General features: G+C 39.8%; 6 protein-coding genes across 6 annotated transcripts; 3 read left to right on the plus strand and 3 right to left on the minus strand.

Moving 5' to 3' along the window:
* Positions 1-235: 235 nt before the first annotated feature.
* Positions 236-5476, minus strand: LOC146327000 (uncharacterized). Its single transcript, XM_084719376.1, has 9 exons — positions 5358-5476; positions 4225-4338; positions 2312-3988; positions 1742-1841; positions 1504-1652; positions 1282-1394; positions 853-942; positions 640-762; positions 236-540 (listed from the first exon to the last, which is right to left on the minus strand). Exons 1-9 carry the CDS (start codon positions 5410-5412, stop codon positions 343-345), a joined length of 2619 nt encoding a protein of 872 aa, XP_084575502.1. The 5' UTR covers positions 5413-5476; the 3' UTR covers positions 236-342.
* Positions 5477-6580: 1104 nt separating this feature from the next.
* On the plus strand, positions 6581-10022 carry LOC146327001 (glutamine amidotransferase-like class 1 domain-containing protein 3, mitochondrial). The gene is made up of 5 exons (XM_084719377.1): positions 6581-6621; positions 8230-8342; positions 9068-9239; positions 9356-9557; positions 9653-10022. The coding sequence occupies exons 2-5, from the start codon at positions 8235-8237 to the stop codon at positions 9843-9845; spliced, it is 675 nt and encodes a 224-aa protein (XP_084575503.1). The 5' UTR covers positions 6581-6621; positions 8230-8234; the 3' UTR covers positions 9846-10022.
* Positions 10023-11109: 1087 nt separating this feature from the next.
* LOC146327002 (uncharacterized) lies at positions 11110-11626 on the minus strand. The gene is made up of 2 exons (XM_084718283.1): positions 11394-11626; positions 11110-11308 (listed from the first exon to the last, which is right to left on the minus strand). Exons 1-2 carry the CDS (start codon positions 11624-11626, stop codon positions 11137-11139), a joined length of 405 nt encoding a protein of 134 aa, XP_084574409.1. The 3' UTR covers positions 11110-11136.
* Positions 11627-11953: 327 nt separating this feature from the next.
* Positions 11954-13298, plus strand: LOC146327003 (glyoxalase domain-containing protein 5-like). The gene is made up of 3 exons (XM_084718425.1): positions 11954-12040; positions 12574-12729; positions 12924-13298. Exons 1-3 carry the CDS (start codon positions 12020-12022, stop codon positions 13065-13067), a joined length of 321 nt encoding a protein of 106 aa, XP_084574551.1. The 5' UTR covers positions 11954-12019; the 3' UTR covers positions 13068-13298.
* Positions 13299-16306: 3008 nt separating this feature from the next.
* LOC146327004 (uncharacterized) lies at positions 16307-19747 on the plus strand. The gene is made up of 7 exons (XM_084718426.1): positions 16307-16448; positions 17519-17723; positions 18472-18694; positions 18780-18871; positions 19026-19165; positions 19247-19351; positions 19451-19747. Exons 2-7 carry the CDS (start codon positions 17585-17587, stop codon positions 19535-19537), a joined length of 786 nt encoding a protein of 261 aa, XP_084574552.1. The 5' UTR covers positions 16307-16448; positions 17519-17584; the 3' UTR covers positions 19538-19747.
* Positions 19748-21482: 1735 nt separating this feature from the next.
* On the minus strand, positions 21483-23888 carry LOC146327005 (glutamine amidotransferase-like class 1 domain-containing protein 3, mitochondrial). The gene is made up of 5 exons (XM_084718427.1): positions 23735-23888; positions 23158-23270; positions 22269-22440; positions 21951-22152; positions 21483-21855 (listed from the first exon to the last, which is right to left on the minus strand). Exons 2-5 carry the CDS (start codon positions 23263-23265, stop codon positions 21663-21665), a joined length of 675 nt encoding a protein of 224 aa, XP_084574553.1. The 5' UTR covers positions 23266-23270; positions 23735-23888; the 3' UTR covers positions 21483-21662.
* Between the last annotated feature and the right edge of the window lie 167 nt (positions 23889-24055).

Here is a 24055-nt window from a genome sequence, read left to right on the forward strand (position 1 = left end):
TTCATGTGTTCAAAATAGAATTAATTTCCAGACAAAATGGCAGATAATGTACATAAAATTTTAAATTAAATTATATACAGCACAAAACATAAATTAATCTTATTTAGTCATAGTACAAGTAATCAAAGTGCATTAAAACCTTTGTGCATATAATGCATCATAGAAATACAAAATTTGCTCTTCAAAAGATATTTAGACCAAACAGAAACCTTAAAAAAAACAAGACATGAACAACTTGTGGGGTTGTCCCTGTGCTGCAACAGTTTTTTAATTTAATAATAGTGTTTTGTGTACATCTGAATTTGCATTTTGGCAGCATTTTTTAAGCAGTGCATTGGTATTTTATGACCCATTTCTGAGAACTGGACTCTGTTCAGGTGAAACTGTAGATGGTGTTAAGTCTCCAGTTTCTCTTTCAGACTCTGCGTCTTCTGAATTTCCGTCCTCCTGTGTGTCCGGCAGGTGCAGATCATACTCAAAAGCAGGATTCGTCTGACCCTGTCTGTGCTGCTTCTGAACTTCCTCAAAGATTTGAAGAACCTTCAAAGCACACACGAAAGCAGCAGTTATAAGTCTGAGCACACACTGAACTGAAACTCTTTATTCAGAATGAATAAAACAAGAAGATATATACACTACCTTAGATTTAGGAATGAGACCCACTCTAAAGAAACCAATATGCCCAGTTTCTATCTTAGTGCAGTCGACCACAGTAGATGCAATGTTCTCTGGAGAGGCTCCGTCACATAACACTCCATCCACCTAGCCATGCAAAATACAAATGTATTTTACTGCAACAGGTAAAAACACCAGTGCCTCTTTTGTTTAATAAAACTGAAATGCTGTCCTCACCTTGTTGCCTAGTTTGGCATAAACTTGGTTGTGGTGAGTTGTGTCTGCCTCGCCTGTAGGGTTGGCTGAGGTCACAGCAATGGGCCCCACCTGCAAGAAAACAAGTTGTTGTATTTACTAAAGGGCCTGATGATTAGTTTCACTCGGTTTAAAATTTGTATGCTGGTTTGGACCAATAAAGATTCATATTTTAATCTGATTGAATAATGCTTAACTAAATTATGTTGCACTCATCTCTCTTTAAACCTCAGTTTAGTTTTTACTAGTAAACAAGTTTGTAGTTGTGCAACAAGGTTCTGCTTAATTTATAATCTGAATCTGCTCCTTTCAAAACTTGTTTTGCTAAACTCTGATTAGAACTAATCTTGGATTCAATTAATCTTTGTTGGTGCAACCCAGTCGAAGTGATTTATTTTCTATAGTCTGTACCAGATTAATGAGGTGTGTGGCCACAGAACAGTCCGGGTTTCTGATGGCGATGCTTTGTGGAGTCCCAATGTGTTTGGCAGCATCTCCTAAACCAAAGGTGTCCATCCAGGGGCCTGTGCCAGACAAGAAACCAATACGATGCTCATAAATCCCCCTCAGCACAACATCCAACACACTGTGTTACACATACAAATATATACTCTCACACACACACACACCTACCTCTGGGTATAACCATGCTAATGGAGGAGGGCCATGCCGCCTCCATGAAGTCCAGGAGCAGAGGGCTCAGCAGGTGTCGCACCGGCTCCAGCTGCTTAATGGAGGAGATCCACATGGACATGGGTCGGTCCTGCGCCTGCTTCTTCACACTGAAGTCAAACACAGCAGTTAGAGAGTAATGAGACTGAGTCGATAAATGAAGGCAGATAAAGGCACACTCATGAAAATGGAAACTCACTTGTAAGCTTTGACAACTGCTTCGGGCCTGTTACAAGCTGCCACCAGCACATAGACCGTGTCAGTGGGCATCCCACATATGCCACCATTTTTCATGATTTCTGCAGATGGAAGAAGATGACACACATCAAGTATGCAAACAATGGTGTATTTTTTAAAGCTACAGCAAAGATCTTTGATATTTTGTTGATTTTGGAGGCCTCTCTGGACAGAAACAGTAGTGTTTCCACTGTAATAACCACAAACAATACATAAATCAAAAATAAAATTATCTAAAGAAAAATCTCCTCCTACTTCTTTTTAACTGGCTAACAAACCACTCACTGTAACCTTGCCTGTGAAAATGTAAACACAGGCTTGTTTTATCTGATTTTAAGGAGAATATGACACAGTGGCAGCCTTTAGGAATAACTACGTAAATAGAAACAGCCATTCTTCTTGAGAATGGTCTCGTTAAGTTATGTAGGTCATATAAAAGCATCAGTAAAAAAAATGAGACAGGTTCATAACCAGTTAAAAACTTCTTCTAATAGCTTTATAATCAACAGTGATTTCTTTAACAGATTCTCACCTGCTATCTCCTGGACAGACGAGGCCTTGCGGGCTGGTACATGTGGACAGATATCTGCTCCTCCTCCGACCCCACTCAGCTTAATCAAAGGTTTTCCTACAGGGATTTGAGGGGACTGGAAGGTGCTATTGAAAATGTGCGCCAGGAAACAATAAAAACTAACCAGACCAAAGATGATGGTGACTCCTATGTCATAACCATAAGGCAGCGCACCTACTGCATCAAGCAGGAAGCTAATGAGGATGAGCTGGAAGGTGAAGGCGTAGGCAAACCAGGCAACATTCAGAAACAGCGCTGCAGCTGTCACTAACCCATTAAACAGCATGAAGCTGATGATGCCAACAGTCACATTAAAGCTTCTGATTTCACCGTACAGACCACCGTATCGTGTCAGCCCCCACACTGTCCACATCACCCCGTAGAGAATGAAAACTGTGCTCTCAAAGGTTTTACCTCGAGCAAAAGCTACTGAACCGCACAACAACTGGAGTGCCCCTCCAGCCACCACCACCCAGGGCAGAACCAGCACAGATAGAGGGTTTCTGTCACCGACTGTGGCTGTGATGGCAAAAGCAGCCAGCACACTGCAAGCATGGCCTAACACCTCTGCATCTGCATACTTGGAGTAGCCCAGGTGAGGTGCATGCAGCTCTTTATTGTGGGGTCTGAGAGTGAAACCCTGCATCCTGGTTGCTAAAGTCTTGAGATAGCCCTGTCCTGTGGGAATCATTCTAGTGGAGACCATATTGAACGTGGTAATTAAAAGCACGCCGGCAGAAGCTACAAATATAGCTCCCTGTACACCCTGTGTGCCTCCTTGGAAGAAGCCTTGAGGCTGTGCTGCGATGGCGATGCAATAAGCTGCAAAGAATAGCTGGTAGAGCCCCTCCAGCAAGCTCTTCTGACAGCTGAACATAGCCAGGACGGAGAAAAGGACAGAGAAGACGACAGGGAAGGGGACAGGGGAGTAAGGCTGAATTGAGTAGAATGACAGGAGAGCACTGTAGCCTTCGGCAAACTTCAGCAAAGCAGTGAAGCCATAAAAAGTGGCAGCTAACATGTCCATATTTCGGTAGAAGAGGATGCACATGGCGAGCTGGAAGACTCCTGCCGTCCACAACCAGGGTACGTGACCGACGGAGAGCTGAGGGACCACGCCTAGAAGAGGACAGGCTAGCACAGAGGCGGACAGCAAGTTCATCACGAGACCGACTGACACTGCATCACCGCAGCCCTGGTTCTGCTCTGTTTTCAGCTCAGCTCTGCTTTTCAGGCCTGTGCCTGGAGGCTCCATGTCACCATGGGTGATGGTGGACAGCAGGCGTCCAAAACCAAAGTAAAAACCCACCACGCAGACAAGGAGGTAGTTTGCAGCAGTGGCAGACTGACCGAAACCTGCAGCTGACAAACCGGCGATTTGATGGGCACATGCTAAGCTAATGCCCACAGCTATGAGACAAAGAACTGCTTTCTTTGCTATGACCGCTATACAACCAATGATGAACAGGGCCAAGGTAAACGCTGCCAGGCCTGGGACAAGAGAGGACCTCAGCTCTGTGGGCCGTAGCACTGCCTGCCCCACCAGGATGTAAACTAGACCTGAACCACACCACAGGGCGGAGACGGTAAGACACAGAGAGGAAAACAGCTGGGCGTGGGACAGACTGTGACCGATACCTGAGGGACAGAGAGTAAACAGAGAGGGGGTGTAAACACAGTCAGTGTTATGCATGTTAGCTCACTGGAAAGGCTCTGCTAAACTAAATGGAACAGGATCTTAATTATTATCCTTGATAACAGCTGTGTTTATCCTACTATTTCATATCAATATGGCTGCTGTTAAAAAGTCTATAGGCTATTACAGATGAATTGATTAAACAAAAGTTGTGATGCATTTCCATCAAAACACCAACCTGCATAAGCTAAGAGGGCTGCAATAATGAGGAGCAAAATCCCCAGTGCAGTATGGGGGATGAAGTCTTTCTCAGGTGAGCTGGCATAGTTGTTCACCAAAAGCAGGAGAGACCCTGTAAGTAAGAACAAAAACCACATGATCTCCACCCACTTGCTGGTAACTAATTAAAAATAAACAAACAAAAAAATTATTATGTTACAGCAGATTCTTTTTTTTTACCATTTTGATTAAAAAAATGATATGATTTTGTCTCCAAGAGCACATGTATGTAATTCCATACAGGGACATTAAAGTATACCTTATTTGTCTTTGTCTTATTTTATTTATACATATATTTCTACATACACATTATATATGTATACAATATACCAGTGTTCCCCAACCCTGGTCCTCAGGGCCCTCTGTCCTGCATGTATTAGATGTTTGTGTTGGAGCAGGGAAACATCTAAAACATGCAGGACAGTGGGCCCTGAGGCCCAGGGTTGGGGAACACTGCTATATACATATAATACATGTAATAATAATAATAATAATAATAATAATAATAATAATGATAATAATAATAATAATAACAATAATAATAATAATAATAATAATAATAATAATAATAATGAGAAGAAGAAGAAGAAGAAGAAGAAGAATGGTTATTATTATTGCTATGACATTATATTTATTTATGTTGTTCAACTATCCTGTGACTCAGCTCGTATCCTGTGCAACACAATCTCTATGCAATTATCCACTTTATAGGGCAATATATTTGATTTCTTAATTTTTTTTTCTCCTTTATAATGATTCAAACCAGGTGTGTGCTACAGTATAAATGTGATTATGCTGTGCAATTATCCATTTAGCTGCACAAGTAAAAGGTGCGCATTTTTCTTTTTTTTATATATCGCTCTTTTCTAACTCTGTTTTACTCTTGAGCTGCTGTAACAAGTAAATTTCTCCGGTGTAGGTTTAAGAAAGTTTTATATATGAAATACAGTGGTGTTGAAATAACAAAAAATAAACAACATAAACATAACTTAAAATTAAAATAAAACAGTAGCAGGAAGCTCTGACTGCAAATGCAAATGCAAATGCAAAAAAAAAAAAAAAAAAAACTGACACAAGACAATGAAAGCTTACCCGCGGAGATGCCCAGTATGCCGACGGACACATGCAGTGAGCGGAGCAGAGCCATGGCAGGAGTAGATTTCACACGACGGCAGGCTCCGCTTTATACGGCTGTCTGTGACGTCAGCACGCAGAGCCGAGAAACCCGAGAGGGGAAGCCGTCACAGTGAAGAATAACCCACAGCAAAAATGATCCTGTAAGTAGTGTGTCTGAGTTAACAGGAGCTAACTAACTAACTACAATAGAAAAAGAATAGAAAATAATCTTTTCCTCTGAAGTGTGCTCCATAAAATGCAAATAAGAAAGAGATAGACATTTATATCATACAAGGAGCACCTGTTACATTTTCAGTATTAATTTAGTCACAAATTAATCCATCTATCTTTATCTTATCAATATGTGCAAACATTAAAGCATACACCCGCAAATCTGTTAAGTAAAATAAACATCATGGTATTAATGTAAACTACTGAGGGCAATGACTCAGCATATTATGTCATGAACAGTCTTACCTGGTTACCTGAAGGCAGAGTCCTACCCAATATGGCGCCCACTCCATCAGCGATTTACATACGCTTACAAAAGAAACCGAATAGCATTGTTTTTACCATTGTCTTTAAGACCCCTCCATGCCGCCCAGCTACAGAAATATAAAACTGATTATTTACTGATTAGCATACCAGGTTGAGGCTAATCACTCAGAAGCAAGTTAGCAACTTAACAGTACATTGTGCTAAATAACATGTGCTAATCTTTACTTTACCTCCATTTTTCCTCCTCTTCTTTTCTTTTTGTTTTTCTTCCCTGTGCTCCGGACAGTTTCGGTCGTTTTGACATGTTAACAAAGTTCTCTGGGGTCACATCAATAAATGCACCCCTCACCCCACAGAGAGCCAGCAGGTATCGATCACCAGAGGAGGAGGAGGAGGAGGGGGGACTTATTTGGTATTATCATTTGTAGTAATACTAATTGGGCATTGCTTTACATTTGAATCTATATTAGCTTTTCTATTTTAAGAGTTAATAGTAATAAGTAGTTTTAATAAAATTATATTGAAGGTGATTTTTTTCCTGATTTTGTGGCGCCCCCTGGAGGCCATGGCGCCCTTAGCATTTGCCTATATTGCCTGATGGGCCAGCCGGCTTGACAGCAGGTGGGAGGAGACAGACAGACAGGCAGGACTATAAAGAGTCAGCCTCAGAGCTCAGACAGCACACCACTGCTGAGCAGCTCCTTCACACACAGTGTAAAGCCGCAACTTCTACACACACAAGGTGAGAACTATCTACACTGTCTTTACTTCACTGCTTTCTAAACGTAACCATTTGTTTCTCCTTATATTATTTGGAACACATGTCCACAGGAATATTATGTTTGAATTAGGCCTGTGCGGTATACCGTTTGGTACCGAAAACCGGTCTTTATTTTCGATATTAATTTTTCATATACCGCCATACCGGTCAATAGCCCAAACAAGGTATGGAACGTGCGCGGCGGGAAAGTGTTTCAGCGGGGACCCATTTCACTGCTGCACACCAACACCATAGGCGTGCTTACTTCAGCCTGTGCAGTAAGGATGTTCCTGACGATAAAATTCCCTGACTAGTCTAACACTAAGAAAACACCCAGAAAGCCATTAAAATTTAGCAGAATTTATTAATCTATAATGTTTAACACTGTCCGAAAAAAACCCTGTGTGTATTAAGAGCCATTTGAAGCCATTTGTCACAGTCTACAATCAACAAATCGTACTTTAAATGCCGCTGAGATACGCGCTACTTTGGGCTGTGCAATACAAGCCTTACACAGTAATGTACGAAACATGACGACAGCTCACTTTCGGACCGAAGAGGGTCACAGTGTCTGCAGGTAAAGGACCCAGAGCTAATGTTAGCTGCCAGCCTGACACACAGTGTGGCTGACATTAGCAGTGCTAGCAGTAGCAGCAGCAGCAGCTCCGCATGCAGGTTTATGTCTTTGTATGTGCTTAATGTGGGCACGTTTCTCCAGCTGAGTGAACATATAGCTTATTCTGTCACAGTCTACATGCATCTGTCCGACTCTGCTGATGTAAACATCCGGTGTCGCCAGGGTGATTGGTTTATACGCGCTGGGCGAGAGGGGCTGCCGTCTGACAGAACCGCAGCCCCGACTAGTGGCGTGCGGCTGCATAAAATCTTAGAGGCTAGATAACTGGCATCATGCATGAATGAAATATTGATAGATATTTAAAATAGTTTAAATTACTAGTATTTCTGGTGCCGACTAGCGTGGATTGGGACGTTTAATTGTATTGTCGTCCCACTATACTTTGAAGGGGTCATGCTTTTACCTTTGTCTTGACATGGAAAAATAACATGATTCAGTCCTTATGACAGTATAATGGGCTATTTAAAGCCAATCAACTGCAGTAATTCTTTTCTCATTTGAAGAAAATGTGGTTAAGAACACTGTTGCATAAAAAAAAAAGTCAAATACCGAGAAACCATATGATTTTTTTTTAAAAACTGTGATAAAATTTTGTCATACCGCAAAGTAGCACTGGAAAATGTGGAATGGAAATGGTGAAATAATTAGTGTGATACACTGTGTATACATTTGACAGTACTTCAAAATCATATTATGACTGTGAGTGGAGTCTTAAAAACACTTCCTGCCTTCTCTGTACTGGTGTCAAGTGTGTTACTTGGCAACAGCAGCTTTCCTGGCACTCCTCTGACACCTGGCTCTATTAATTTTGTATGTAAATGTGCAGACAACAACATATGTCAGGCAAACAATTAAGGGACCCTTAATGCTTAAAAAATAAATAAAACTTATGCAGTCTAGATAATCTGTTGTACATATCCTTACAGTCTGTACTTTATGTGTGCATTTCATAGAAATCATGGTGAAGCGTGTTGCAGTTATCCTCTCAGGCTGTGGCGTCTATGACGGCACAGAGATCCACGAGGCCTCCGCCATCCTTGTCCACCTCAGTCGGGCTGAAGCAAAAGTAAGAGAAATAAACTTATTACAGTGTATTTATATGTGATTTTACACCAAACGTCTCAATCCAGTCTCATTTAGAGAGACGTTGCAGCTTTCACATCAACATTTCTGTCCATAGATTTAGCAACACATGGGCATTCTCATAACATACAGCTGATCTTAAAGGGATCGTTTGGATTAATTGAAGTAAGGTTGTATGAGGTCATTGTCCTGTAGTACTTATAGCAGATGATGGTTGGCACACACCCAGCTTGGAGAAGCAGAGAGAAGCATCAAAAGGTAGTCACTTAAAAAAAAGCCACCCTTAAAAAAAAGCGATATTAGTTTAAGTTTATGCTATATATGAACATTTTCACCGCTTTACTTGGCCATCAGACAACCTTCTGACAGGAAGCAGCCATTATTATCAGCCAAATATCACTCTCTCCAAAGCAACCAAACTCCATAGGCATAACAGTAATTTTACATCACAGAGTATGGGGGTTGCTGGTCTATCACTGCCTCAATATGCTAGTTTGTTTGTGTTATTGTGTGACTTTGGTGTTTTAAAAGGATCATTTGGATTCACTAAAGTCACACAATAACACAAACTAATTTACAGATTTTGGCAGCGGTAGATCAACAAATTTTATGTGAGGTAAAATGACTGATTTCACCTATGGAGTCCTGCTGGTTTTGGAGAGAGCTGATCTGATATAGAAAGATTTACATGCTGGTGTTTCGTTTCAGGTGCAGATGTTTGCTCCAGATGCAGACCAGCTGCATGTTGTGAATCACTGCGAGGGGAAACCTACAGAGGAGAAAAGAAACATCCTGCAGGAGAGTGCCCGCATCGCCAGGGGTGACGTGACTGATCTGGCCAAGTTAGATGTGTCAGCATTTGATGCTGTCATCGTTCCAGGTTAGGCTGACCCAGCCATAAATAAATGCTATAGAATAAAATATTATACATTTCTTTTTGTTTTTGCACCTACACTTTGGTGATATGCTGAATGAGTCCTGTGTGTTCTCCTTCAGGGGGCTTTGGCGTGGGAAAGAACCTGAGTAACTGGGCACTGAACAATAAGGACTTCACCATCCGGCCAGATGTAGAGAAGCTCATCAAGGATTTCCACAAAGCTGGAAAGCCGCTGGGCATGTGCTGCATCTCCCCCATCCTCGCTGCCAAAATCCTGCCCGGCTGTGAGCTCACTATGGGGCAGGACAAAGAGTGTGAAAAGTGTGTGGAATCATTTATCTTCATCAGATTTATATGATTCTAAAAAAAAATATCTCAATTTAGATCTCTAACTTTTGCTCTCTTTTCGTCTGTAGGTGGCCGTACGCTCAGACAACAGGTGTTGTGAAGGAGTTGGGCTGCAAACATGTCAATACAGATGTGGAGAAAGCTCACGTTGATGTCAAAAATAAGGTGGTCTCCACCTGTGCATTCATGTGCAATGCTCCCATTCATCAAGTCTTTGATGGAATAGGGGTCATGGTCAAAGAGACACTGAAATTAGCTTAACAATTAATTAAATATATTTAGATATATTTATTTATGTACTTAAAAGCAAATGATGTGTGATTTCTAGACAAACATAAAGTCTCTATCAAGTTACAACACTTGTCTCACAGCTTTCATCCAATGTTTTATCCTCTGAGTGCTGTTCATCATTTTTCAATAAAAGTTACTCTATAAATTGCAATTTTTGCCTTTTTGCTTTATTTGTGTGTGTGTGTGTGTGTGTGTGTGTGTGTGTGTGTGTGTGTGTGTGTGTGTGTGTGTGTGTGTGTGTGTGTGTGTTAGCCAGGCAGGAGCGTTTATGTGAAGGAGCAATTAACATTTTTTACCCCCAGAACATTACATGACTAAATGTTTAGGTGATTTATATCTGGCACTGCAAGGTTTTCCAGAACTGGGCCAAATACCAACTATTGGGTCTCTGTAAATAATATTATAAAGAGTTCAGTCTTGGTCTCCTCTATATGAAAAGTGCCCTGAGATAACTTATGTTATGACACTATAAATAAAAGTGACTTAACTTGAACCCACAACCCTTAAAGTCTTGAGTCATCTAATTAACTACTTCATCAGCAGACACAACATATTTTACAGATTTCACACTGGAACAATGTGTTTATGCCTCAATAAATCCAAGTGTTGGGTTGTCAAGATTTTGTATTTGTATTATCAAAACCCTGATTACAAAGAATATACCACCACCTGGGATGGTGTGCAGCTGGCCATGGTGCTCTCCAGTTACAAAAGGACCCACCTCTGGCCCAGTCTGCCTGACTGAACATGCGCTTTTATTTTTAAGTTGAATATTTTGAATAAAGTTTCTCTGTGTATCTAGACTGTGGCAAAAAAGATATAAAATTAGTCTCAAATAACATCTGTGGCTTCTGCAGAGCAGAACCAAAACACCATTGGTAAGACGCTTCTGATTCAGTGTTTGTGATGATCTGTCATAGATGCTGCTGTCGATTGTTTTTTAAAAGTAGCTTTGTTTGTTTATTGTAGTAACAGTTGACCACACATGCTTGTTCACATGTAGCTTGTTGTTGTTTATGAGTTGATTATATTGCTTGAATGTGTAGGATATATTTCTCTGTGGCTGTGTGTGCATCCAACTTGACTGTCATCCTGTGTGTTCATTTGACTTCTATCCTTGGTTGCTTGACCCGCGAGTTTAGTCTTCCTCACTTATTATCATTTATCTGACTGAGGTTTGATCAAATTTATTGGTCAACTCAAATAAAATACCTTTCTATAATCTTTAGTGGGAGTCAAGAGGAGCTTCTCATGGAGACTTTTACTCAGCTAAGGTCAAACCACAATTGTGGCTAAAGGCATAAACTTGCATGAGAAGCATAAAGGAGTATCTTGAGATACCTGGGATGACCTGCAGGGCACCGTTCTCCTTCAGTGAGTCATCTAAAGCGAGCCACACAGACAGAACAGGGCCACCAGTGATGCCCCAGTACCTGCAAACAAAACAACTACAGTTAAACCAAAACAAAACAAAGCAATACAAAACCTCTCATAATTTTTTTCAGTGTGTAAATTTACCTCATGTCCTGATGCCAGGCCACATATGGAAGTCCATCGTCTCCAACACTGTCCTCAGGTTTGAGCGACGGGTATTTACAGATGAAGCGGGAGTCCAGCAGGATGACGTCTGGGCCCAGGATGGCCTTGATCACCTCTAAGACTTGAGGGTGTCTGGTCAGGTCGCGCACCCACGGATACTGCTGGTGAACATTGTGGAGGCTGTACTGAGTGTACTCCTTACCTGGAAACATACAAACACATAATATACATATTCACTGACAAAGACTGCAGAGACGCCCTGGTCTACAAATATTCTTCTTCAGATGTAAGAAAACATGTTTGTTTGGTACAGACTCCAACAGTTCAGTTGTCCTGCAAAAAAAAAAAATCATGAATTCTAAAAATTTGATTTTGACTATTAGATCTGAAAAGATTTTGAGTATTTATTTTAGGTTGGTGTTACTTCAAAGTAGGGATGTACGATAATATTGGCACGTTGACTGTGTTGGCCGATAAATGCTTTGAAATGCAACATTGGTATTGGCCCAAAATGGGACAGGCTCATTAGATGACACTTGGATCATTTGGTTCTAACTGTGAAAAGTGTGCCAGACACTGTCAACTTCTACACCTCAGTCCTCGGCATGGAGGTGATCACTTTCAAGGTATGCAAGGTGCTTTGTAAAATAAATGTATTTTATAAATGCCTTTCTTCACGGCAGCTATATTGATATGAAATTATAGAGTAAACACAGGCGTTACCAATGATGCTAATTCCATTTAGTGAAACGGAGCGTTCCACTTCAAATGAGCACTCTGGCTCTGTTTGACCTAAATGGAGCAGCCTTAATTACTATCATTGATAGTGCGTTTACCCTAATGTTTCATGTCAAAATAGCTGCAGTGAAAAAGATGTATTGTTATTTAATTATTCAATAGGATTGCAGGAAATCGTTTTTGATAACATTTTGATTGTTTGTGCAGCCATAGTCAGTAATATCATATTATTTACACAGGGACCAGAAAAGATAAACTACCCTTGTGCTTTTGGTTTGAGAGATCAGCCACTAGATGGCAGACTTTGATCACATGTTAGCTGCTATACATTGACTGAGTGGAGAGGGCTCCACTCGATGTATGAGGGATCTTGAGCTTTCACACATTTCATACCCACACATGCCATCTCTGCATTTTCCAGGGAAACCGTAAGGCTCTGGGATTTGGGCAGCAGAAGTTTAACCTTCACCAGCTGGGTCAGGAGTTTGAGCCCAAAGCCAAACATCCGACCTCAGGCTCTGCAGACCTGTGCCTCATCACCAAAACCCCTCTGGCCACCGTAGCTGCACATCTGAAGGTCTTTCATCCATTTTCATCCATATTGCCTTGAATTACTAATGTCAGTCTTAATCCTGTAAACGGCCAACTCTTTTAAAAGCTCTTCACCTCTACTCGATTTTGTGTGTCACATTTCATAACCATTATCATTTTTGGGTAACTGTGCCATTGAAATGCTCAGTGTCAGTTTGTGTTGTCTCTTCTCTTCTGCAGGTGTGTGGAGTAGAGATAGAGGAGGGTCCGGTGGAGAGAAGTGGAGCTGTGGGAGCCATCACCTCCCTTTACTTCAGAGATCCAGATCACAATCTAATAGAAGTGTCAAACTATAACCAGTCAACATCAGAGGGATCCTCCTGAGACTTCTTGTTTGTGTGTGTAAATTCATGTACTCGTTGCACCCGGCTTGTCTGATGGACCTATTTTGTACAATTAGAGTTTCAGTCATAGGTTTTTGAGACCAAAAATTACGGTTACTCAAACAACTCACACTCTATTTTCAGATTGGGCTTGATAACATCAGTTAGCTGTGCAGAGACACAGTTCATGTGTAGTTCTGCTGCTGAACAATGGTTCCTATGTTAATTATATACATAAAAGGCTGTTTTTATACATGCAATATTATCCTTATAGATTATCTTTGTAAATTGGTCTCTAATAATTAGTCATTCTAGTTCAGTTTAATTATTCAGTGTACTTGAACATACGAATGTCTGCTAGTGTGTACAATCTTATCCTTTGTCTTCCTCTTTTTGTTTTCTTTTCCCCTTTTCTTTCTTTTCCATTTTTTAAATATATTTTTCTCCTTTTTAATTTAGGAGAGAGCCCTGATCAAGCCTCTCTGTGGGCTTTTTGCTCCTCTCTGCCACATTTTATCTCTTATGTACATATCATGTTTTTGTGCACAGGTGAATAAATAAATAACCAGTGGTTCTCAAGCTTTTGCACATCACTTATGAGCCACTGTATGAGCTGAACAGGATGATTGAACTCGTCTTTGTCTAAATATGTAAACTCTGGCCTCTTTGTTCTTCATGTCTACAGTATTTAATGTTTTTTAAGAACTTCTTGCTGCTGGTGCACATCATGCCTGCAAAAACAGTACAAAGACATGAAGAGCTCCACATGCTTACACCACTGATCGTCTATCAGTGTGGCCAAATATGGCGGCAATAGGTGCATCCTCTCAGTACTGAATGCTCCCATCTTAAGTTCATGGTTTCCCATATTCTTTATTTTTTCCTGAAACAAGATGCACAAATGCAGTCTTCACCATCCATCATGTGTCCACCATCAAAGCACAGCCATACCCCCCCCCCCCCGAAACCTATGTGTGAGAACACTGAGGGTAAGATTTAAGGAAGAGGAAAGGGACCATCATTTCTCCATGTCTTTACTGTAAACCTAACAATGAGGCAACCTGTTCATCCATTGATGCATGGATTGTGCATTGCTTTGAAGTCTGTGAATGAATTTCCTCTCAAAATCAGTCCACCACACGATAAGTCAATAAAACAATAAAATGTGCTTGCAATGACATCAGAAAGTGAGACAAGGAAGCTGCATTTGGGTCGGTGTCCTGGTAAGCAGCTGTTCAGGAGCAGACAACTGTCTCTGAAGTGTGCCGCTGAGTTCATGTTCCCTAATGTTTCCTGGTCACTGGTCCATATCTGAACTGAAACTACTGACACGTATCATCATCGCACAACAAAAGGGGGCCATTGGGTTTAGTGGGTGGTCAGGGGGTTTTCTGCTGTGAATAATTTTCTCAGCAACTTTGGAAAGTTCCTCTAAGAGACTATCAATTGTGACATTAAGTGTATTTTGTTACAGTCTTACAGGAAGTCTATTCATTTGTTTTCATTTCAGTTAATTTAGTCAATGATTTATTGAAGGATCTAATGCAGACACACATTCACCCAGTTTAAAAGCACATTCACATTATGTGTCAGCGAGTGGGTGACTAAGTCAACACATGAGGTCACCAGAACAGAGCTTCAAATGTATCTAGGTACTGTGAAGGAAGTAAAAATGTGGACGCTGCTGTTTTTTCTACTGTTTCCTCAAAAACACAGTTGTCTGAAAAGGAAGATGAAAACTTTCTCCTTCCCTGTTTATCAATCAAAATAAAGCACTTAGTAACAAGTAAACAGAGGCAAATAGGAACTGTCTTAAAATAACCAGAATGGAAGGGGGGCAGAAAAGGGTTATGTATTTCTAATTTTTGCTGAAGGGAAAGTCATCAGTATGGAAGAGTATTAGGGCCAGGAATATGAGAAAATAAATAAAGAGATTTTGTACTTTACATTTTCAGAATAAAGTTTAAATGTTATTTCAACTTTTTTCTCAACATTTCAACCTTATTTTCAAAGTGCAAAGTAGAAAAAAATCTTCTTCCTGTAATTTTTTCCCTTACAGCCCATATGTATATATATATATACATACATACATACACACACACACATATATACATATATATATATATATATATATATATATATATACATATGGAGGGTCTTTAAATATTTTTAACATGATAAAAAGCAAGATTCAGCTCCTCTTGTCACCCCCACAAGAGTTTTTATTTGCTTTTGAACACCATTTACCTACAATGATGCAAACATATGTCTACATACTGATATTCTTATATGCAGATCAATCAAAAATAGGATGAAATAATTCAATAATAATAATAATAATAATAATAATAATAATGAACATATTTATCACAATATTAAAAACAAAGAAAAATGATTACTTGAAAAAAAAAATCCCCTTTGTCAAATAATAAATCTGGTATATACAGCATTTTTGTTCATGTAAAATTTGTTTTTCCTTTTAACTTAAGATATTTCTTTTCTCCTTTTATATTAAGATAAATTAAAATCAACCAGCAGTGACATATGTGCCAAAAAATTGGCATGAATTGTCTTTGGTATTTAATAATTGAGTTGTACAATCGCCAAACAAAAGAAATGCAGCAGTCAGTAGCAGTCCTTTTATGAAATTATATAGAATACTTAAAAATGTAGTAGCATGGTAGATATCATCACAGTCAGGTACGGTACTAAGACTTTTATTTTAACAATTATCGTGATGACAGTTAACAAAGAAGATGTTTTCCATTAATATGACAGAAGACTGTTAGAAGTTTTCAGTCTGTTATTCTTGGCCCTGTTCACACACTCATGCATCAATCATCACGCCTTCACTCACTGAGTTCCTGACAAGGAAGAGAAAAGTTGAATATGAGGTTGCGATGATTGGGAATGTTGAGTCACTGAATAATGACCTACTGTGAACTAGGAATCATAAAAGTGTGCACCAATTTCAAACTGAAAGACAGCACCAAAAATAGCCTTCCTGTCCATAAATCACTGAGTATCTGTTCTCTGGGGGTAAAACGTGACGTCGACCCTGTACGTGGAAATAACACAAGCCTGAAAAGAAAAGGTTTCATGTTGCTTTAGAACTGACAGATGCCTTTAAATGCCTCACCTCACCTGGATTGCAAAACAATGCACAGGTAGTGTGCTGAGTCATGGGTTTTCCCTTTATTTAGAATTCTCTGGAAAGTAAAAGCACATATTAAAGAATCTGAGGATACTGGTTGGTTATCACATGTTGACAAATGAAGTGGATTTTCCAGTTCTGTGCGCTATATATTCTCTGCTGCAGAAGAGCTCCTCAGTATCCAGAGCCGAAACTCACAGAGAGAGGAGAAGACTGAACAGCAGTCAGGTATGGAGACAATATAATATTTATGGCAATAGGTATAATGAATAGTGACAGGTGTAGTTAGTTGTTTTTTGTTTTTTTCATCTAAAATTTTACATGAAAGTATACAAACATGCATAAAATTGCAAAAGTTTACTAACTAGCAACAGTTATTTATTCTTATCACTGTTGTCTGTCATTTTATTTGGTCTTGTAAAGCACTTTATAATTAATAATATGATTGTTGTGATTGTTGTTGTTGATTGTTATTTATGAAGCTTCATTTGGTGCAACATCTGAGGGGGATAAAGGTAAAAAAAATACTGTTAATGTGTTAAAGGAGTAATATGTAACTATTGTGAGTCCAAAAATTAGTACTGCTGTCCACGAAGTGAGTTGAAGCCATAGATGATTTATTAATTAGGCTGAAGTCCTGTTTAATATCCCCCCTACTGAAGTTCAGGCAGGCTGCAGGAGCACTGAAGGAGCACAACATTATAACTTGACCATAACAAGCAACAACAACACAACAAGGCGATCAGCTGTTTATAACTGTAGGTGGTCTGTCAATGTAAAGGCAGGTCCATTATCCTGAAAACAAAATCCCACATTTTATTACAGTAAATATATTACAGATTTCTCCTTAAATGCAATAATTTTATTGTGTCATCTATTTTATTTACATTTTAAATTATTAATGCAAGAATTTTGCTGTTTTTTCACTGTGGTTTTGTCATATCTGTATTTTTTTTTTTTTTAAAAAAAGGCTTTTAGGCACTTTTGTATCACTGCAGGTGGAGTGTTGGAGGCATCCATCATCCTGAAACACTGTTTTCCTGACCTGTTTCAGTCAACAGATCTTATATCTGAACAAAGAGACTCTTAATATGGACAATAGTCTGCTTCACACAGGCACTGAGGTGTAGTCAGCAGGGTTATATTGGTCTTATAGAGCAGGTGGAACAAGGTGGTGCTCAGTGGGAAGGGCATATGTTCTTTTTATAAACAGCCAGGACACAATCTTAGACAGAATATATTCACACTTCACTTTCTCTCTCTGTTCTTCCCCCCTAACCTCCACCTACTCCACACAGACACAGTGTCTACCTTATAAATTTTGGAAGCAGAAGGCCTGAGGCGTCAGCAGTGAAAACAATCTAATGGACATGATGACTACATCCATGGCTAAACTGCAGGAGAACTACAACCAGCAGGGCTTCCTCTCACCTTTGCCGGTGTTGAATGAGACCGAGCTGAGGGAGGCCAGGCAGGCCTTTTCTGAGCTGGAGAGGGAATTCGGTAAGTGTCACTGGAGGATGAGGAGGGGAGGGATGAAAAGAGACACAAATTAGTTAGGAACAAGAGAGAGAATGCAGAAATGAAAATAATAATTAATGAGACCCAATTTAGTTATCAGGCCTGTGGTTTTCTGTCTTTATATTATTGTAATCCTCAAAATTAATGTTAGAATAAAGGCTGTCACAATATCACATTTTCACCACATGAGAGGTTTTCAGAGTGGGAGGCGGGCCTCCTCAGGGGGACTCCAAACAGTTTCAGGGGAGGCTAAATGAATGGAGGTGAAAAATTATTACATTAGTTATGAAAAGGGATCACTCAATAGACCAAATGTGTGACATACAGTAGTTTTGGAATTTCACAATTTTTCCCACTTTATCAGAGTCAGTATTCATGTGGTGTAGTTTTAAGCAATGTCAAACAGAAATATTAGACTAACTGGGCTCAATTGTTTTCTGTCTGTGGCATCAGACTGATCACCTACAGGTGAACAAAAATAATCAAGCTAACTAAAGGGGGCTCTGAACTTGTTAGGATTAGGCCTGCATGATATGGTAAAATAGTCATACTACAATTATTTTAACAGATATTACAATTGTGATATGATTCATTACTAGTGGTGATCATTTGTTGGAGTCTGTATCAAACAAACATGTTTTCTTACATCTGAAGAAGAATATTTGTAGACCAGGGCATCTCTGCAGTCTTTGTCAGTGAATATGTATATTATGTGTTTGTATGTTTCCAGGTAAGGAGTACACTCAGTACAGCCTCCACAATGTTCACCAGCAGTATCCGTGGGTGCGTGACCTGACCAGACACCCTCAAGTCTTAGAGGTGATCAAGGCCATCCTGGGCCCAGACGTCATCCTGCTGGACTCCCGCTTCATCTGTAAATACCCGTCGCTCAAACCTGAGGACAGTGTTGGAGACGATGGACTTCCATATGTGGCCTGGCATCAGGACATGAGGTAAATTTACACACTGAAAAAAATTATGAGAGGTTTTGTATTGCTTTGTTTTGTTTTGGTTTAACTGTAGTTGTTTTGTTTGCAGGTACTGGGGCATCACTGGTGGCCCTGTTCTGTCTGTGTGGCTCGCTTTAGATGACTCACTGAAGGAGAACGGTGCCCTGCAGGTCATCCCAGGTATCTCAAGATTCTCATTTATGCTTCTCATGCAAGTTTATGCCTTTAGCCACAATCGTGGTTTGACCTTAGCTGAAGAAAAGTCTCCATGAAAAGCTCCTCTTGACTCCCACCAAAGATTATAAAAAGGTATTTGACTCTTTTTGTCTTGTAGGAAGCCACAGTGATGGCATGTTGCACCATCGCCAAGCCATCCGGCCCGGAAACATGCTGACAGTCAATCAGGAAATCCCAGAAGAGCTGGTGCAGGCTGATGAAGCTGTGCTCTGCCCTCTGCTAGCTGGGCAGATGTCTGTGAGTGAATTTTTGTTGTTAAACATGACAAACAGGTTTCATATTCAATAGAAGATTTATTAATGAAGATTTTTTTAACAGATTCACGATGGATTTCTCGTCCATGCCAGTGATGCCAACACCTCCCAGAAGAGGCGCTGTGGGTTTGTGATCCGCTATGTTCCCACCTATGCATATCCCATACAGGTGAGACTAACGTGAATATAAATTTATTCTTAGATTTTGTGCATATTGAGTGTCAGACCTGCATCCTGTATGGATCCTGATTCTTTCTGTTGCTGACAGGACCCTGATCGTCCCAGGAAGTTTCATGCGACAGAGCTGGCCTGTGGAACAGATCACTTCAATCACTTCTCCAGCAAAACCACATGAACGCTTTGTTGATTCTTCACAGTTACTTGTACCCTTCACAGGAATCTTTCATACTGAGACCAACTATCTACTCCATGTATATCAATAACATCCTGTATAAAAATAGGTGTAAATTTCTCTGGTATAGGTTGTATATTTTATCAAACTATGAATCAATGTAATACTGTGAAAAGATGATTAATCAATAAAATTATGCTTTATCATTCAGAACATGTGGACATTGTATTGTGTCATCCATATGTTTAACTGGACTGTTTTAAACTGCTTTAAAATAAATGACCAAAATAACTTTACACCAGTGAGCCAGTGAATCTCAGTGTTTGTGTTTACCCAGTGCATTTGACCTTTGCAAAATATTTAGGACTTTTACATAACTGATGGCTCATTGCATAGAGGGTGAGGGCCTGTAGTGCACCTTTATATAGCTGAGGCTGTGTGGAGATTCAGGACAGATGTAATTTTTACAGAGAGGAAAGGGATTACAGTGAAGTGTGTTATTTCAGCACCATGGACAGGGACCTGGATTTGTCAATAAACTGCTATTTTATTTGAGTCGACCAATAAATTTGATCAAACCTCAGTCAGATAAATGATAATAAGTGAGGAAGAAGGAAGACGGGTCAAGCAACCAAGGATAGAAGTCAAATGAACACACAGGATGGCAGTCACGTTGGACGCACACACAGCCACAGAGAAATATATCCTACACATTCAAGCAATATAATCAACTCATAAACAACAACAAGCTACATGTGAACAAACATGTGTGGTCAACTGTTACTACAATAAACAAACAAAGCTACTTTTGAAAAACAACCGACAGCAGCATCTATGACAGATCATCACAAACACTGAATCAGAAGCATCTTACCAATGGTGTTTTGGTTCTGCTCTGCAGAAGCCACAGATGTTATTTGAGACTAATTTTATATTTTTGCCACAGTCTAGATACACAGAGAAACTTTATTCAAAATATTCAACTTAAAAATAAAAGCACATGTTCAGTCAGGCAGACTGGGCCAGAGGTGGGTCCTTTTGTAACTGGAGAGCACCATGGCCAGCTGCACACCATCCCAGGTGGTGGTATATTCTTTGTAATCAGGGTTTTGATAATACAAATACAAAATCTTGACAACCCAACACTTGGATTTATTGAGGCATAAACACATTGTTCCAGTGTGAAATCTGTAAAATATGTTGTGTCTGCTGATGAAGTAGTTAATTAGATGACTCAAGACTTTAATGTATTAGATTTGTGACTCACTCAATCGTCATACATTCAGACTGGACTTGATAGAAGATTTAATTTTTACCCAAAGCACTTCAAGTTTGTCTGTTTGCATATTTTGACAAAAGAAAGGTTTTTTGAAAAGTTGTCAAAATGTAGCATGTAGCAATGAAATGTATACTATTGAGATAATAAATGTTACTTTTAACAACTAAGAAGACTAAGTTGTCCTGTTCTTATGGGGAAATCTGTTTTACTTCATGCAAAATGATTTCAAAAATAAGAAGTACAAGTACTATTAATAACAGGAACTATAACTGTGTATGTGTTAGTTGAATCTACCATTTCAAAGGGTTGTGGGTTCAAGTCAAGTCCATTTTATTAATAGTGTCATAACATAAGTTATCTCAGGGCACTTTTCATATAGAGGAGACCAAGTCTGAACTCTTTATAATATTATTTACAGAGACTCAATAGTTGGTATTTGGCCCAGTTCTGGAAAACCTTGCAGTGCCAGATATAAATCACCTAAACATTTAGTCATGTAATGTTCTGGTGGTAAAAAATGTTAATTGCTCCTTCACATAAACGCTCCTGCCTGGCTAACACACACACACACACACACACACACACACACACACACACACACACACACACACACACACACACACACACACACACACACACACACATATAAATAAAGCAAAAAGGCAAAAATTGTAGTTTATAGAGTAACTTTTATTGAAAAATGATGAACAACACACAGAGGATAAAACATTGGATGAAAGCTGTGAGACAAGTCTTGTAACTTGATAGAGACTTTACGTTTGTCTAGAAATCACACATCATTTGCTTTAAAGTACATAAATAAACATCCGGTATGTGATTAATTAATTGTTAAGCTAATTTCAGTGTCTCTTTGACCATGACCCCTATTCCATCAAAGACTTGATGAATGGGAGCATTGCACATGAATGCACAGGTGGAGACCACCTTATTTTTGACATCAACGTGAGCTTTCTCCACATCTGTATTGACATGTTTGCAGCCCAACTCCTTCACAACACCTGTTGTCTGAGCGTACGGCCACCTACAGACGAAAAGAGAGCAAAAGTTAGAGATCTAAATTGAGATATTTTTTTTTAGAATCATATAAATCTGATGAAGATAAATGATTCCACACACTTTTCACACTCTTTGTCCTGCCCCATAGTGAGCTCACAGCCGGGCAGGATTTTGGCAGCGAGGATGGGGGAGATGCAGCACATGCCCAGCGGCTTTCCAGCTTTGTGGAAATCCTTGATGAGCTTCTCTACATCTGGCCGGATGGTGAAGTCCTTATTGTTCAGTGCCCAGTTACTCAGGTTCTTTCCCACGCCAAAGCCCCCTGAAGGAGAACACACAGGACTCATTTAGCATATCACCAAAGTGTAGGTGCAAAAACAAAAAGAAATGTATAATATTTTATTCTATAGCATTTATTTATGACTGGGTCAGCCTAACCTGGAACGATGACAGCATCAAATGCTGACACATCTAACTTGGCCAGATCAGTCACGTCACCCCTGGCGATGCGGGCACTCTCCTGCAGGATGTTTCTTTTCTCCTCTGTAGGTTTCCCCTCGCAGTGATTCACAACATGCAGCTGGTCTGCATCTGGAGCAAACATCTGCACCTGAAACGAAACACCAGCATGTAAATCTTTCTATATCAGATCAGCTCTCTCCAAAACCAGCAGGACTCCACAGGTGAAATCAGTCATTTTATCTCACATAAAATTTGTTGATCTACCGCTGCCAAAATCTGTAAATTAGTTTGTGTTATTGTATGACTTTAGTGAATCCTGTTAAAACACCAAAGTCAAACTAGCATACAAACAAACTAGCATATTGAGGCAGTGATAGACCAGCAACCCCCATACTCTGTGATGTAAAATTACTGTTATGCCTATGGAGTTTGGTTGCTTTGGAGAGAGTGATATTTGGCTTATAATAATGGCTGCTTTCTGTCAGAAGGTTGTCTGATGGCCAAGTAAAGCGGTGAAAATGTTCTAAATATAGCATAAACTTAAACTAATATCGCTTTTTTTTAAGGGTGGCTTTTTTTTAAGTGACTACCTTTTGATGCTTCTCTCTGCTTCTCCAAGCTGGGTGTGTGCCAACCATCATCTGCTATAAGTACTACAGGACAATGACCTCATACAACCTTACTTCAATTAATCCAAACGATCCCTTTAAGATCAGCTGTATGTTATGAGAATGCCCATGTGTTGCTAAATCTATGGACAGAAATGTTGATGTGAAAGCTGCAACGTCTCTCTAAATGAGACTGGATTGAGATGTTTGGAGTAAAATCACATATAAATACACTGTAATAAGTTTATTTCTCTTACTTTTGCTTCAGCCCGACTGAGGTGGACAAGGATGGCGGAGGCCTCGTGGATCTCTGTGCCGTCATAGACGCCACAGCCTGAGAGGATAACTGCAACACGCTTCACCATGATTTCTATGAAATACACACATAAAGTACAGACTGTAAGGATATGTACAACAGATTATCTAGACTGCATAAGTTTTATTTATTTTTTAAGCATTAAGGGTCCCTTAATTGTTTGCCTGACATATGTTGTTGTCTGCACATTTACATACAAAATTAATAGAGCCAGGTGTCAGAGGAGTGCCAGGAAAGCTGCTGTTGCCAAGTAACACACTTGACACCAGTACAGAGACGGCAGGAAGTGTTTTTAAGTCCTCTGTGCACGACTCCACTCACAGTCATAATATGATAAATACTGTCAAATGTATACACAGTGTATCACACTAATTATGTCACCATTTCCATTCCACATTTTCCAGTGCTACTTTGCATTCAAACATAACATTGCTGTGGACGTGTTCCAAAAATATAAGGAGAAAGAAATGGTTAAGTTTAGAAAGCAGTGAAGTAAAGACAGTGTAGATATTTCTCACCTTGTGTGTGTAGAAGTTGCGGCTTTACACTGTGTGTGAAGGAGCTGCTCAGCAGTGGTGTGCTGTCTGAGCTCTGAGGCTGACTCTTTATAGTCCTGCCTGTCTGTCTGTCTCCTCCCACCTGCTGTCAACACACTGACATCATGCTCCTTCAGGTAACCAGGAAAGACTGTTGATGACACAATATGCCGAGTCATTGCCCTCAGTAGTTTACATTAATAATGAAATCAATGTAATGACGGAATGACGGATGTTTATTTAACTTTTTACTTGTGTGGGTGTATGCTCTAATGTTTGCACATATTGATAAGATAAAGATAG

Source organism: Lutjanus erythropterus, chromosome 5, assembly GCF_056507025.1.
Source record: "Lutjanus erythropterus isolate fLutEry1 chromosome 5, fLutEry1.hap2, whole genome shotgun sequence".
NCBI classification, from domain to species: domain Eukaryota; kingdom Metazoa; phylum Chordata; class Actinopteri; order Lutjaniformes; family Lutjanidae; genus Lutjanus; species Lutjanus erythropterus.